Source organism: Pseudophryne corroboree, chromosome 4 (assembly GCF_028390025.1).
Source record: "Pseudophryne corroboree isolate aPseCor3 chromosome 4, aPseCor3.hap2, whole genome shotgun sequence".
Taxonomy (NCBI): Eukaryota; Metazoa; Chordata; class Amphibia; order Anura; family Myobatrachidae; genus Pseudophryne; species Pseudophryne corroboree.
In genome coordinates this window covers 405,135,800-405,153,205 of record NC_086447.1, presented here as the reverse complement: position 1 = coordinate 405,153,205, position 17,406 = coordinate 405,135,800, and the positions used below count along the sequence as shown (strand labels likewise).

General features: G+C 43.2%; 1 protein-coding gene across 5 annotated transcripts in view; it reads right to left on the bottom strand.

Moving 5' to 3' along the window:
• The window catches only part of ADGRB3 (adhesion G protein-coupled receptor B3), a 1,362,616-nt gene that overhangs the window by 688,600 nt on the left and 656,610 nt on the right, over positions 1–17,406 (bottom strand). For all 5 annotated transcript variants that reach the window (XM_063916752.1, XM_063916755.1, XM_063916756.1 and 2 more), the window contains one exon: positions 16,760–16,954. In XM_063916752.1, the coding sequence (XP_063772822.1) occupies positions 16,760–16,954 (195 nt within the window). The remainder of the gene's footprint in view (positions 1–16,759; positions 16,955–17,406) is intronic.

Here is a 17,406-nt window from a genome sequence, read left to right as displayed (position 1 = left end):
AAGTGCTAGCGGAGTGACCTGAGCGCAGCTGATACTCCGGTTCGGGTCTTTTGCAGTGCAGTGGTTATAGGCTCTGTGCATGGCAGGGGATCCGGTGCTGGTTTTTGTGCTCACAGTCTGTGAGGTCTGAGTGGGGCGTGGACAGCACCTGCTTTATAAGGGCTATTCTCAGGGTAAGCAGATGCTGCTGAATCTTTGTTGGTTAGTCAGTTTCTGAAAGTTAGCCAGTACTGTGTAGCTTTGTATTTGTTTGTTGCTTACTGCAAATAGGCCTGGGGATTTGGTATTACACTCTGCCAATCCAGACCTAGCAGTAAGACTGGAGTCAGTCGTTTAGCTTGCTGGGGTTCTGTTACTACTCTGTGAACTTAGCAAGTTTGCGGCTGTATTCTAAGACTTGCCTGTCTAATCCTGTCTCACTTTGCTAGGTGTCAGGGGTCAGTTTAGTGGCAGTAAGCTGAACCTGTGCACTGCAAGTGAGAATTAGGATTGTGGAGACTCTCCTTGTGTCTATCATTCCATCTCTGACCAAGGAGTTTACTGCCACACCCGTTGGTAACCCTTTAGGGTTTTGCTGTTGCCCTTAGCAACAGCATTTCGGGTTCTCTACGTATTAAAACACAACATCTTGCTTTTCTCATCTGAGCAGTTCTAATACAAGGGAGATACCCAGTTCCTTAGCCTCTGGGCTTCTCTGTTCACTTTGTGTGTATTTTGTTACCCTATCACCTTCTGTGTACGTTATGTCATATTCCCCAGTCTGTCTGTAAGTCCATTTGTTTTGCATAACAGTACAAACACCAGTACATTCCTGCAGGCACTGGAGTGCATAACAGTCCTGACACCAGTACTTTCCTGCAGGCACTGGTGTGCATAACAAGCGCCCTTATTGCATTCTGGCTGCCTGGTTCTGCTGCTGCACAAGAGGGAGAGCTAATGATGTCAGTGTGCGCTGGCCAGGGGGCCACCTGACAGAGGGCAGCCTGGGGTACAGTAACCCCTGTGCGGGCCCCTATTCTGGATATGGAATCAGCTCATTTCCACCCTTTATACTGCATGTAGTTGTCACTGGCCAGGCTGTGGTGAAAGGGGAACCCCCAGCATTTGCCTATGCATATTTGTTTTATGTGTGCACCTACATCTGTAAACAGACAGTGTAGAATGTTAATTTACATTTTATCCAAGGGGTTTACATTTATTGTCAATCTGAAAAAACTCTTTAGCCTTAGTTAAGAGAAATACATGTCTAAAAACTTTCTAAGTGTTTTTTATGTATTTACTGTATTTTAATTTTACTTTGCAGGACTAGATAATGCACAGCATGAAAAAGCTTTTGACCTGTCCTGCACTGTACATCATACTTGCCTACTTTAGAAAAAGTATTTCAGGGAGATTGTGAAAACAACACCTATGACTGCAGCGTTAAAGGGGATGCACACTGCCTGAGAGGTGTGAAATAAAATTGACTCACATCCAAATGTAAGCAAGCACCTCAGCAATTATAGTTTGACACATACACAGTATATACTCTCAAGTGGCCATGAGAAATCACATTTGAAAACGCATGAAGCCATAGAGATGGGATCTGGTCAGGATCCCAGCAGTTGGAATACTGACACCGGAATACCAACACTTCTCGGAATACTGCGCAAGGTTCCCGACATGGATCATAATTTTGGTGCCAGAATCCTGAACACTGGGATCCCAAACAAAGGACTGCTGGCTCTGCAGAAAGGTAAACTGCGTGTGGGGGGGGGGGTGTAGGTTTAGGCTGTTTGGGGAGAGGGTTAGGGTTAGACTGCAGGGTGGGAAAGGCTGCGAGGGGGTAGGGAGGGTTAGGTTTAGGCCATGGGAAAGGGGCATTAGGGTTAGCCATCACAGAGGAGGGTTAGGGACAGGCTGCAGGTAGGGAGGATTTGGTTTAGGGATTAAGGGTAGCATAATTACCTTTTAGGTGTCGGGATCCTAATCATTGGGGTGCCGCTGTTGGCATTTTGACTTCTAGCATCCAGAGTGCCGGGATCCCGATAAGATCCCATAGAGACGATTGGGCCTCATAATCAGGGAAATTATCCCATTTGAATGTTTATATCTCTGGTTTATTTTTTTTTACAAGCATAAACAGCAACATAATGGGCATTTGGTACAATCAGGGAGATTGTTGCACACTTCAGGGAGTCAGGGAGATTGCTGCTATTTCAGGGGATCTTCCTGACACTCAGGAGAAGTTGGCAAGTACAGTACAGTAAGCTGTACGTTAATTAGCTAGTTTCATCAAGAGCAAGCAAAGCTGCCATAATTATGCACACAGAGATGTAAATTCAGCTGCATTTATGCCGCTCATACTGGTTTTACAGTTTTCTGTGGGGACCTAGAAGTCAACAGGTATCAGGCTTTTACAAATAAGTCTCTAGCAATCAGGCAACTGAGGAAACACCATTAGACGTTAAAATTCTGATTGAGACATTGTGCAGCTATGGACATAAAACTGGCTATGCTTAGCAAATTATCAATATGCATACCATAGTGAAGCCTATCCAGAAGCACACAGAATATTTCAGCCTCTCTTGGATAGCTTTCAATAGCATTATCAATATTTTAAGAGCTTTACTCTTTGACACAAATTAACATACAAGAAAACAAACTCCCTTTATTTATTTTGTCAGAATTAGCATACAAAAGTAGGCACTGTTTCAATGTCATCTAATAAATCACTGAATACTATTTGGTCTTAATTTGGAATGCAGCCAGAAAAGCTAGGATGTGGAGATGGTGACATTTGGCTCATGCTGGAAATGAAAATATACAGGATGGATGCATCATTTAGCAGCAATGATAATGCAGCCGGAAGTGTACTGGCATGGAATGGCTATTCAGTATATTGCATCTAATGACACAACAATGTTTTATCTCATGTACAGTAGGTTACATGAATGTTCACATTATGTGAATTTATTTTTTCAACTCTATAGCACAATAGATTGCTTTCTCTGTATTCCCATCAGAAGGACATTGTTTTCAGAAGCAAAATGCAATCTTTTGTTTCATCATGCATTTAGATTACTGTTCCCTCGATATCTCTTTTAACATTTTTTGTTATATGTGAAATACTGAAAATTTCAAAGAACCACAAAGCATCTGTTGCAAACTGACTAAGATGTTCTTAAAGGTCTCACAGCAGCTGTTGATTAAGAAGCAACATTGCGTAACATTCAAATGAGTACATGTAGATCAGGCTTAGATACTGTAGTATAGAGGTAAATGTGCTGCTCTCTAGAGCACACATTTATAGTTTGTGTTCATGCTGCAAATTTTAATGGCTCTTGAGATCATTGCCACTGCTATGCCAATGCGAAATGGCTAAAATGAAAGTCCTTCTGCTAGCTTTTATTTGACCTTCAGTAATGAACAATATTTTGATTTTTTCTAACATGATTACAGAAGCTCAAAATTAGCAGAAAAAAGTTTTAATATAAATATTTTTACAGTTTTAAATACATATATTAATATTTTGCTAGTAGCACTGACACATGGAGTTGAAATGTACTCTTTGGGCCTGAAGCAAACTTGAAAATAACATGGGCATAAATTCAACTGTTGTATATACTGTACAGTAGACTTGTACACATCTACTGATGCAACCACCTATGCATGTGCACTTGGTTTCCTATTGGTCATCATCCGTGCTCACTTGCACCCAGTGTCCGGCTGATGCATGAAAGGCCCACCTGGGGAATGCAGTTGTAGGGGCCCAGGTTTAGAGGTGTGGCCAGTCTCCTGAGGGGGTGTGTCCAGCTGCCCCATTGGTTTGCCTAACCACGAGAGAGTGCATAATCTGAGTCCTTTGATAAATATATATATAGTAAATACTGCTAGTGCATGTATGATAATGTACCAGATTAATAACAGCAATGCACTATAGAAAGTACAAAATAGTCCTGTATATTATAAACAAAAATTAACCCTAGTGTGAATGTGTGTGTGTGTGTGTGTGTGTGTGTGTGTGTGTGTGTGTGTGTGTGTGTACATGTGGTAGGGAAAATAGATTGTAAGGTCCACTGGGGCAGGGACTGATGTGAATGGCCAAATATTATCTGTAAAGCGCTGCAGAATATGTGTGTGCTATATAAATAACTAGTAATAAACAAAACAGTACATACGAATCTGCACAAATCCATTTCTGCCAAATTATGTGTAGTGAATCTAAAGCTTGCAGCACATGGAAAAATGAATAAACATATATTTACTCGCAAATGCACAAAGAAGGCAAAAATATAAAATAGTAATTCCAGATAGTAAAATCAAAGATGTTGATTTGTCATGTTTCCTCCTACACCGATACTATCATACCAGAATATAGAGAAAGTTGGACACTTTTCCCCTAACTGAATGATCATGGTATCAGAATTAGGCTGATGTTGTATTGATTAGAAAGTGGGAGAGCCACCACTCAATTCTTTTTCACTTAGTTTTTTCTGTTTTGCCATGCAGAGGAGAGGGACCACCTACTGTATTTCTGTGTCATAACAAAATAAATTAGTTGCCGAGATGTTTGCTGGTTGGATGGTCTAATGAAAGGTGGTTAGACATTTGGATTACATTTCACGATCATTCAATTGACAAGTTGGACAAATGTTGGACAGTTGGTTAGTTCAGTGGTTCTCAAACTCGGTCCTCAGGTCCCCACACGGTTCACGTTTTCCATGTCTCCCAGCAGGTGCACTGTGTAGGACCAACTGCCACATTTTAAAAATCCAGGCATTTGTTTCCTCCAGCACCCTGAATGATAACCGTAACCAGATATAAATTCCACATGATAATAGAATTGTTATGCACACCAGTGCCTGCAGGAAAGTACTGGTGTCAGAACTGTTATGCACTCCAGTGTCTGCAGGAATGTACTGGTGTTTGAACTGTTATGCAAAACAAATGGACTCACAGACAAACTGGGGAATATGACATAATGTACACAGAAGGTGATAGGGTAACAAAATACACACAAAGTGAACAGAGAAGCCCAGAGGCTAAGGAACTGGGTATCTCCCTTGTATTAGAACTGCTCAGATGGAAATAGCAAGATGTTGTGTTTTAATACGTAGAGAACCCGAAATGCTGTTGCTAAGGGCAACAGCAAAACCCTAAAGGGTTACCAACGGGTGTGGCAGTAAACTCCTTGGTCAGAGATGGAATGATAGACACAAGGAGAGACTCCACAATCCTGATTCTCACTTGCAGTGCACAGGTTTTAGCTTACTGCCACTAAACTGACCCCTGACACCTAGCACAGTGAGACAGGATTAGACAGGCAAGTCTTAGAATACAGCCGCAAACTTGCTAAGTTCACAGAGTAGTAACAGAACCCCAGCAAGCTAAACGACTGACTCCAGTCTTACTGCTAGGTCTGGATTGGCAGAGTGTAATACCAAATCCCCAGGCCTATTTGCAGTAAGCAACAAACAAATACAAAGCTACACAGTACTGGCTAACTTTCATGAACTGACTAACCAACAAAGATTCAGCAGCATCTGCTTACCCTGAAAAGAGGCCTATAACCACTGCACAGCAAAAGACCCGAACCGGAGTATCAGCTGCGCTCAGGTTACTCCACTAGCACTTGTCTCCCGGTTGCCATGACGACGTGGCAGCACAGGGCAGGAGACCCTAACAGTACCCCCCTTCTGACGAGGGGTCAAAGAACCCCTACCACCGGGTTTATCGGGGAACTGCGAGAAGAAAGAGTGTATCAGTCTGGGGGCATGAAGATCACAACTGCGCACCCACGACCGCTCCTCCGGGCCATACCCCTTCCAGTGCACCAAAAATGACAGCCGACCCCGAACCACCTTGGAGTCAAGAATCCTTTCAACAACAAACTCCCTCTGGCCACGTATCAGAAGAGGGGAAGGTCTTCCACTGGAAGAAGGATTACTAATCGCCCGTTTTAAAAGGGAACAATGAAATGTTTTATTGATACCCAAAGAACGGGGCAGATCTAACTGAAATGCCACCGGATTGATAACCCTGGTGATCTTATAAGGGCCGATGAACCGGGGGCCTAACTTATGAGATGGCTGTCTCAACTTCAAATTCTTGGTTGACAACCAGACGAAGTCTCCTAATTTGAAGCTGCAGGGTCTTTTCCGCTTATCAAAAACCCTATTGGTCACTAATGACACAGACACAAGGGCTTTCTTCACTTTCCGCCAAATACCTCTAAGGACCAAAACCACAGAGGAACCACCAGGCGTGGAGTCCAGGGGGTCAAAAGAATTGGCCTTAGGATGATGCCCATACACACAAAGGAAGGGAGAGATCCCTGTAGCAGAGTGAGCCGCGTTGTTATAGGCAAACTCCGCCATGGACAGATGAGCAACCCAGTCAGTCTGACACTTGGAGACATAACACCTGAGGAACTGCTCCAAGGACTGGTTCACCCTTTCAGTCTGCCCATTAGACTGCGGATGGTAGCCTGACGACAAGCTGACAGAAATCTGGAGATCGGAACAAAATGCCCTCCAGAATTTGGCCACAAACTGGGATCCGCGGTCAGAGACCACATCAAGTGGCAACCCGTGGAGACGCACAACATGCAGCATAAATAATTCAGACAGGCGTCTGGCTGATGGCAGCCCAACCAGTGGAACGAAGTGCGCCATCTTCGAAAACCTGTCAACGACAACCCAGATGGCTGTCATCCCCGAGGATTTGGGCAAGTCCACCACAAAATCCATTGAAATGTGGGTCCATGGCTTAGATGGGATAGAGAGTGGATGTAATGGGCCAACAGGAACCCCTCTAGGAGTCTTATTTCGGGCACAGATGTCACATGCCCGAACCCACTGATCCACATCCTTAGCCACCGAGGGCCACCACACCGCCCTAGATAGCAACTCCCGAGTTCTGGCAATACCCGGGTGACCTGCCGACTTCTTGGCATGGAATTCCAGGAACACTCGCTGTCTTAACCTAGGAGGCACAAACAAAAGACCTACCGGAAGGTCTGGAGGAGCCTGCTCCTGTGCTCTAAGGACTAATGATAAGAGGTCCTGGGTAATGCCCACTTTAATACATGATGGGGAAACAATGGGCAACGGCTCCTCGGTGGTCTCCTGGATTGGAGCAAAACTCTGCGAGAGCGCATCAGCCTTGATGTTTTTTGACCCAGGGCGATATGTTATCAAAAAATTAAAGCGAGCAAAAAACAAAGCCCATCGTGCCTGCCTGGCATTGAGACGCTTCGCTGACTCTAAATATGCCAGATTCTTATGGTCAGTGAGAATTGAGACCACAAACTTAGCCCCCTCAAGCCAGTGTCTCCACTCCTCGAGTGCATCCTTAATAGCCAACAATTCCCGGTTACCCACGTCATAATTCATCTCGGCAGGCGAAAATTTACGGGAAAAGTAAGCACAGGGATGAAGGCGATTATCAGACACTCCCATCTGAGAAAGCACTGCCCCAATACCCATCTCAGAGGCATCCACCTCCACCACAAAAGGACGCTCTGGATCTGGGTGTCGCAGCACCTTGGCCGAAACAAATGCCCTTTTGAGACGGGCAAAAGCCGCTTTAGCCTCACAAGACCAGTGAGCAACATCCGCCCCTTTCTTAGTGAGTGCCACCAAGGGCGCCACTATAGACGAAAATCCAGCGATAAATCGTCTATAAAAATTCGCAAAGCCCAGGAAACGCTGAAGCGCCTTCAAACTAGTGGGCTGCACCCAATCCAGGACTGCCTGTACCTTGGAACCCTCCATTTGGAAACCTTCTGGGGAGATAATATATCCTAGAAATGCGATTTGCTGAACTTCAAATTCGCACTTCTCCAGCTTCGCCCCAAGCCGGTGGTCTCTGAGTTTCTGGAGGACTAAGCGTACATGCTTCCGATGTTCCTCCAGGGAATGGGAGAAGATTAGGATGTCATCTAAGTATACAACTAAGAATCTATCCAAATATTCCCTGAGCACATCATTCATGAAATCCTGGAAGACTGCCGGGGCATTACAGAGCCCAAAAGGCATCACCAAATATTCATAATGCCCTGAGTGGGTATTAAAGGCAGTCTTCCATTCATCCCCCTCTCTTATTCGGATTAGATTGTACGCACCGCGTAGGTCAATCTTAGAAAAAATGGTGGCAGTACGAAGCTGGTCAAACAAGACCGAAATGAGAGGCAGTGGGTATGAGTTTTTAATCGTGATACGGTTCAATTCCCTGAAGTCGATGCAGGGTCGCAACGAACCGTCCTTTTTACCCACGAAGAAGAACCCCGACCCAACTGGAGACTGTGAAGGTCTGATAAATCCCTTAGCCAAGTTCTCCTGAATGTACTCTGCCATAGCCTGAGTCTCAGGACGTGACAGGGAGTACAACCTGCTCTTGGGAAGCTTAGCATTTGGCAACAAATCAATGGCACAGTCATAGGGGCGATGGGGAGGTAGTACCTCTGCAACTTTTTTGGAGAACACGTCCGCAAAATCTGCATAACACCCTGGCAATCCTGGCAAACTTAGCTGCGAGAGCCTGACTGGAAGGCTCAAGCAACTCCTGAAACAATCAGTACCCCAACTAAGAATCTCCCCAGAGACCAAGTCAAATTGAGGATTGTGGGCCCTTAACCAGGGTAACCCCAACACCAATGGGGCAAAAGTACAGACAGTCACATAAAAGGACAATTTTTCAGAGTGTGTGGCTCCAATAAACAAAGAAATCTGGCTAGTGCAAGAGGTAATTTTACCTTGGGATAATGGTTCCCCGTTTATCCCACAAATCTCAATTTCCGATGCCAAGGGTACTAAGGGAACAGAGTGTTTCAGGGCGAATTGGCGGTCCATAAAAACCCCGTCGGCCCCACTGTCCACAAAGGCCTCAGTCTTGACAGTTTGACCGAGGATCTTCAAGGTCACCGGAATGATAAAAGTCTTCTTGGGAAATTCTGACTTCTGGCCTGACAGGATATTTCCCATCACCCTCAGGTCCTGAAGTTTTCCGGCTTTTCTGGGCATGATACTACCACATGACCTTTATTCCCACAGTACAAACACAAGCCCTGCTGTCTCCTCCGCGTCTTCTCACGCGAGGAGAGGCGGGTAGCCCCAATCTGCATAGGCTCCTCAGAAAATTCCTCAGAGTCTGAGGTTCCCTTGGGAAGGAAGGAAATCTCAGTCTCCCTTTCAAGCCTACGCTCTCTCAGCCGTCTATCCACCCGGATGGATAACTGCATGAGCTGATCCAAGCTATCAGGCAAGGGATATTGTACCTGTTGGTCCTTTATCTGGTTAGAAAGACCTCTTCGGTACTGGTGTCTCAGGGCTGGGTCATTCCACTGGGTATCATGGGCCAACCTCCGAAACTCCGTACAGTAAACCTCAACTGGCCTTCGCCCTTGCTTAAGGATCGAAATCTGAGCCTCGGCTGAGGCCGTCTTGTCAGGGTCATCATACAACATGCCCAGTGCCGTAAAAAAAGCATCAACACTTTTAAGCGACGGACAGTCAGGCTGCAACCCATATGCCCAGACCTGTGGGTCTCCTTGTAGCAAGGAAATCACTATGCCCACCCGCTGAATCTCCGAACCAGAAGACTGAGGCCTAAGCCGGAAGTATAGCTTGCAGCTCTCCTTGAAACAAAAGAACTGCGAGCGATCTCCAGAAAAACGATCCGGGAGATTTACTTTCGGCTCCTTAACCCCTGCAGGTGCTGCTGCTGCGGGAGCTCCGCCAGCAGCCTGGGAGGTGTGCATTTTAATGGACAAATCATTAAATTGTCGAGTCAGGACCTGCACCTGATCGACCACCTGTTGCAACGTATTTTGAGGGGTATGCTCCATATTCCCACAAAATTTCAACAGGAGTATTAGGCTGCTGAATATGTTATGCACACCAGTGCCTGCAGGAAAGTACTGGTGTCAGAACTGTTATGCACTCCAGTGTCTGCAGGAATGTACTGGTGTTTGAACTGTTATGCAAAACAAATGGACTCACAGACAAACTGGGGAATATGACATAATGTACACAGAAGGTGATAGGGTAACAAAATACACACAAAGTGAACAGAGAAGCCCAGAGGCTAAGGAACTGGGTATCTCCCTTGTATTAGAACTGCTCAGATGGAAATAGCAAGATGTTGTGTTTTAATACGTAGAGAACCCGAAATGCTGTTGCTAAGGGCAACAGCAAAACCCTAAAGGGTTACCAACGGGTGTGGCAGTAAACTCCTTGGTCAGAGATGGAATGATAGACACAAGGAGAGACTCCACAATCCTGATTCTCACTTGCAGTGCACAGGTTTTAGCTTACTGCCACTAAACTGACCCCTGACACCTAGCACAGTGAGACAGGATTAGACAGGCAAGTCTTAGAATACAGCCGCAAACTTGCTAAGTTCACAGAGTAGTAACAGAACCCCAGCAAGCTAAACGACTGACTCCAGTCTTACTGCTAGGTCTGGATTGGCAGAGTGTAATACCAAATCCCCAGGCCTATTTGCAGTAAGCAACAAACAAATACAAAGCTACACAGTACTGGCTAACTTTCATGAACTGACTAACCAACAAAGATTCAGCAGCATCTGCTTACCCTGAAAAGAGGCCTATAACCACTGCACAGCAAAAGACCCGAACCGGAGTATCAGCTGCGCTCAGGTTACTCCACTAGCACTTGTCTCCCGGTTGCCATGACGACGTGGCAGCACAGGGCAGGAGACCCTAACAAGAATTCAGAGATCTTCGTTATACATATTTGCGCAAATGTGTGAATAAGCCCCAAAGCCGCATCAAGGCGTCTCTGTATATTTGGGGGTCTCTAGCGCTATATCTAGGTGCAGGGTGTGGCACCCCAAAACATCAGCATAAGCCAGAAAGCCCAGCGTAGCATACCAGTGAAAAAACTATAGTGTTAATAAATTAGTATTTAGGAAGCCGAAGCTATAGAGAAGGTGATACAAAAATGAAATGCAATTAAAATAGAGAAATAGTGTTAAAAAATTAATAAGTGAAAAGTGTTAATAGAATGTAAAGGTATGCCACACTAAGGCCATCCAGCTCAGCCAGTCCAGAGGCACCACACCTCACACCTCCATTACCCCAAACTGGGTCTAAGATTAACCAGCAAGGAGCAATTTTAAAAATCTACAGATGACCTGCAAAACATGAACCGTGTGGGGTCCTGAGGACCGAGTTTGAGAACCTGTGGATTAGTTGGATGAAAGTTGATAAGGTGTGCAGCCAGCTTAAGGAAGTACAAATGTAAATATGTTTGCATATACAAAATAAGTTTGAAATTGTTTCAAGAAGTAGCATGCAGAATAATTGTATATTTTGTCAATATATATTATATGTTTATATACAGTAGATTCCAGATTTACAATATAAATCTATGCACTTTCTATAAAATGCACTAATTGAACAGAAACCTTAAATGTATTGACAAACACAGTAGCCCTTCTAAACCTCCCTTGTGACTCTATTCATTGTTCATCCTAATATAATATTTTCTTGTTACTCAGGCTGCATAGTGATTCATTTCACTACCACTTCTTGAAATAAAAGAGACAATTCTTATCTGTCAGTGGAACACATGTCAATTAGTGTTCAGGGAATAATTAGCTGTATAATTACAAATATATATATTTCATAGGTTTTTAAACTTTAAAATGTATAAATGCAGATCTGAGTATTCCATAGTGCTTAAATTTTGTCTTTTTTTGAGATTTTATATCCTCTGTCTACACTGCGTCCACCCCAATATGCCATCTCCTGCAATGTGTGTCAGCAATGGCTGATTTTAATTCTAGTACCTGTATTACTGTAAACATTTTCCATGTGAGATCAAAATAAAATTATGAAAGGATGAGAGGAAGGGATATTTGTGGAGTCTTGTATGAGAATTTTAAAAAAGGTATGTTGTTTGATGTAGCGTGGGCACTACATCAGTTAGTGTTGCGTATATCTTGCAAAAATATCTCTGCACATGGAAATCTGCACACAATTATGCCCCTATTCAGATTTTAGCACATATGCCAATTTACACCTGGGGCATAATTGCTCCATGTGGGAGACTCCCGGTTCACTGAAGAGTCTCCCGCTGTAACATAAAATTAAATAAAGCCCCCAGATTCCCCAATGCCCAGAAGGGAAGTTGGGCATTATGTGAGTCCAGATGTGATGGAGAGCAGAGCCTGGACGAGTGGATTTCACAGACTAAAGTATGTTTGGACTTCAGTGATCCCTTTAGAGCAGTGACGTGCAGTGAGGTGAGGTAAAGCCTTTCCTGTCATACTAACGTATATACCAGAGTTTTGACTTTATAAAATATCTGAAAAATACAAAGAATATATTAAAAATATCTTCTTTGTATTATTCTAAGCATTTTTATAGTCAAAACTCTGGAGTAAAAAGTCTATGGCAGGTGAGGCACTGCCTCTTCTGCCTACTCTGACCACACATCTCTGACCAACACTCACCACATTTCCTGCAGTATACACTGCTGCATCTGTGGCTAATGCCCACATGAACTCTTGGGCTCATATATTCTATGTAAATCTGGCTCATGTACTAGCCACTGCCTCCTCAGCCATTTAACTCAATGCACATCCCTGCTTTAGCTGTGAGCTCATTATACTTTACATGATCTCTAATGTTCAGTGCCAGGTGAGCAGGAAAGGCTATGTGAGTGGAGAGAGTCAGAAACTCAGAGCCGCAGCAGTCTTTCCTGTGTGATCTTTGTGGCAGTGTGAGATTGACTGCAGCACCTGCCTAGATCTATATTTTGCTGAGCCAGTGCCTGTGAGCATCTATGTAAAAAAAAAAGTAAGTAAAATGTGACAAAATGTATGTTTAGGTGTAGAGCTTTCATCTCTACTCTAACATATTATGTAACTGCATGTACCAGAGCCCATGACATCCCTGCTTTCCCCTTCGGCTCCCCCCCCCTCCTCCTCCTCCTATCTACCTTTAAATAGAATAACAAACAATAATGTGTCAGATAAACAAACCCAGCTTGTCCTGAGTGTCTCATTTTAGCCGACAGAGCATCTACTTGCTTATCTGGAATAGAAGATAAGACCAGACCCAGTGCATCCTATAGTGAACAACTGGCTGCACATCTCATTGAGCACAAGTAGGGAAACATATTACTATGCAGGAGCTGGACACCTTATTTTCATTTGTACAAAGCCTCTAAACTAAACTAAACTAAGTGTATTCCAATGTAATGGTAAGGCCAGATGACAGGGCATACCAAAGCACAGGAGGTTGTGTGGAAAATGCACCAAAAATAACATAATGTCATACTGAGCCTTCTTTAGATCATACCTTCAAACCTAGGTTTTCTGGATAATGTATTCTGTACCTTGCTTAAAGCTACAGTATGTTTCCATCTAAAGCTCACCAGTGAATGAACTGGGACTTAAGAAAATGTAAAGCCTATCCTTTTGTAAAATGTCACACAACAAGTCAGGTCACACAACAAGTCAGGACCTGAAACTTGCTTATATACACATCTTCCTGGCAAAGGGAAGGGAAGAGTTCCTGCACCAAACTAACAGTATAATATATATGTATTCCCTCCATGGCCTTAACAGTGTGGAGTTTGTATATTCTCCGCGTTTTGCATGGGTTTCCTGTGGATGTTTCGGTTTGGGCCGTTGGGGGGACGGGCAGCGGTGGCTGCGTTGTCACATGCAGCTGCTGTGACTCTGAACGCGGTAGGTAGCTCCCTTCCAGAGTGCAGGAGCTGCACAGGTAGAGAGCTACTCACCAGGTACAAAAGCATCGCCGCCGTGCAATGCTTTTGTACCTGTGCAGGTGAACTAGGCCTGTGCTGGGCGTCCCCCCGCATGTCAGAGTAAATGATTGTAGATGTGTTAAATTTAGCACATCTACGATCAACTCTGAATACCCCCATAGACTGTAAGATCCACTGGGGTAGGGACTGATGAGAATGGCCAAATATTCCCTGTAAAGCGCTGCAGAATATGTGCACTATATAAATAACTGGTAATAAATAAAAAATAATTATATATGTATAATCTTTTTATGATTTATCTGTGCATGTACAATACATTAACTGTTACTATAACTAATTACTAACCCTTTTAAAGTGTGGATAAACCACATAAGTCAATAATAACAGCAACTGGTTTCACTATGTATGCATCATCTAATTAACCACTTAACTGCCAATTTTTGTGAATTAGGTGAAGAACATATATTTAAACGTATCCAAATTTATTTTATTAAATTTTTGGAAATTTGTTAAAAAAAAAAAAATTTCGGATCAGCACCATCATTGCAACTTTGATTTTCATAGCTGTGAACACTGGGGGAGCTGGGGGGGAGGTTTTCATTTATACTTTCCCAGTGGCTGCTATTGTCTGTAGCTGCCAGGTGAGGAAGGGGGGGGGGGGGGGGGGTTCTATCATGCTGACCGATCAAAGCAAACACTTGGGGAGGGTGCATGGAGGAAGAGGGACTGGAAGGTCCCTCTGGGAGCGGCAGCTGTGGGAAGTTACTCTTCGTTTGCGATCAGATTAGTTAAGGCACTTCCTGGTGTGGTCTCATCTCATGCGACCATGCCAAGGCAAGTGGTTAAAGCTAATATCTGTCTATAAATTTTAAAAGCAATCAAGCACTCAATTTTTTTGCACAGAGTAATGAATGTATGCGTGCAAGCGTATATTTTTGCCCAGGACCAACTATCCATAATTTTGGTTTATGTTAGGAGGAGACTGGTACAGTCACTCAAGACTTATCCCCTAGCTTTTTAAATGAAGATATTAAAAGTTGTATTTTAAACATATTCAATTTTCAAGAGGGCCCCACAAAGATTTGTTTCTTTCTTTTTTCGCTACCATACACATCTTCCTTACAAGGAGCATTCACTTATGCAGTATATACTGTATATATATATACAGTATATATATATATATATATATATATATATGTGCCAGAGGAATAAGCAGAAAGATGCACATAGCATATGGCTGCGTGGCAACAGATACGCCCATGGGTTAATCTAAATATGTCCTCTGGGTGGATCATGGCACACCCCCTCGACAATACGCCATGTTTTGAGTGGTGCATACTACTACCGACTATAATCTCCCTGAAACTAGCTTTCAAAAGTAGGCAAGTATGACCTGGGGAGGTGAGACAGGAGACGGAAGGGGTGTACTATCACAGATGGAATATAGTAACTATGGAGTCTATATACTAAGCTTTGAAAAGAGATAAAGTGGACTGAGATAAAGAACCAGCCGATCAGCTCCTAACTGGCATGTTGCAGGCTGTGTGTTTATGCAATACAGACATGAGCACAAATGCATATACCAAAGGTTCCCAAACTCTGTGCCGTGGCACCCTGGCCTGCCTTGGGACATTTGCAGGGGTGCCTCGGGTTGGTTGTCCAGGACCATTCAAATTGTTTATTTGTAATGGACAAAGATAGGTCTTGTGGCTTTCAGTTATAAAATATGTGTATAAACAGAAGGGAATCTTGTTCCTAACCACATCATTAAACCTAAGGATGACATACAGTATAAACACAATTTACTGAACTTAATATTTTTGTCAAAAAAAAAAAAAGCTTTTGGCCTAACAGTGCCGTGAAAAAAAAAAAATTCTGATACTCTTGGGCGCTGTGAATCAAAAAAAATTTGTGAACCACTGGGCAATATACACTTAAAAAAGCCATATTATTTGGTGGTAGTCAAGGACAGTTGCAAATAAAGATGATGGTCAGCAGCACCAGTGAACCACTTATGATTGGCTGATGTTGACTGGTGGTGTCTTCATTGCTTGAGCATATATTATGCTTTAGTGTGCCGACATAACCAATGCTTTTTTTTTTTCTCCTCTGCAAGATGGGGATTTTATTTCTGCCTAAGGGGGTAATTCAGACTTGGTCGTAGTAGCAAATTTGTTAGCAGTTGTGCAAAACCATGTGCACTGCAGGGGGGGGGGGGGGGGGGGGGGCAGATATAACATGTGCAGAGAGTTAGATTTGGGTGTGGTGTGTTCAAACTGAAATCTAAATTGCAGTGGAAAAATAAAGCAGCCAGTATTTACCCTGCACAGAAACAATATAACCCACCCAAATCTAACTCTCTCTGCATATGTTATATCTGCCCCCACCCCCCCACAGTGCACATGTTTTTTCCCAACTGCTAACAAATTTGCTGCTACAATCAGGTCTGAATTACCCCCTAAATGTGCGGTTGTATGTACCATTGAGCTTGTCCTTTGTTTTGGTCTGTGCTTGAATCAGTATTTCAGCTGGCTCGTAAAATTGGTTATATTTACTAAACTACGAGTTTACAGAAGTGGAGATGTTGCCCATAGCAAACAATCAGATTCTACTTATCATGTATCTTTCTAGCATCTTCTAGAAGATAATAGCTAGAATCTGATTGATTGCCATAGGTAACATTTCCACTTCAGTAAACCCGCACTTTAGTAAATATACCTCTTGATGCCTTTGTTGTGTACTTTCCTTTCTAATGTTTATCAGAAGTTATAAGAAGAAGGACCCGACAGCTCTTGATGGGGGCAGGCAACATGGGCATGGTAGTTAGCCTTTCCTCTGTCATTCTTCATTTGCAAATTTTGGGAAACATGAACAAAGTAAATGCTTGTACAGAATATGATAATTGGTTAGTTAAAATTTTAATTAATCTTAATTTTCGTACACTGGATGAGTTAGCACAAGCAAATATATTGTGTTTTTTTTTTAAATTTAGACATGATTTCTTAACATCTTACCTGAACTCCATCAGATGCGGGGATATAGCTTGCTCTTTTGAAAGTGTCTGTGACATTTCTGAGGATTTCCACTGAGATCAGAAGATCCCCTGCATAAAAATGCCGCCTCTGAGTTAAATCAAGCAGTGTTTTGGTCACCTGAGACATTCCTTCCCCTGCCAGCATCCTCTGTCCCTTGGCAAGATGTTCTTTAATCTGTATCGATCAAATAGACAGCATACATTTATGATATGATATCCACAAAGATTAATATTAAAACAAAAAATATCATACAATAATGTGCATATGATCTGATGGTCTGAGAATCTTATTTCTGCAACAGTTAAAATAAATGTAGTTGGCAGACCACTGACACAGGATTCTGCGCACAACACATGACAGCTCAAGGATTAACTAAAGTTTATGCTTTAAGCTGGGAACACACTCAAGCGATGTGTACCGAGCTGACATATTGGAATCAGGGTACACATTGAGCGATGTTAATGAAGGACAGAATGATCATATTCCATCCTTCATTAGCATACTACAGGATGCTAGTTATATCGTCAGGTTTGATGTGCAGCACATAAAACCCGACGACGTTGCTAGTGACTGCAGGCACCCACATATTGAGCATTAACACTGCCCGATATGCACTGTTGCGATGG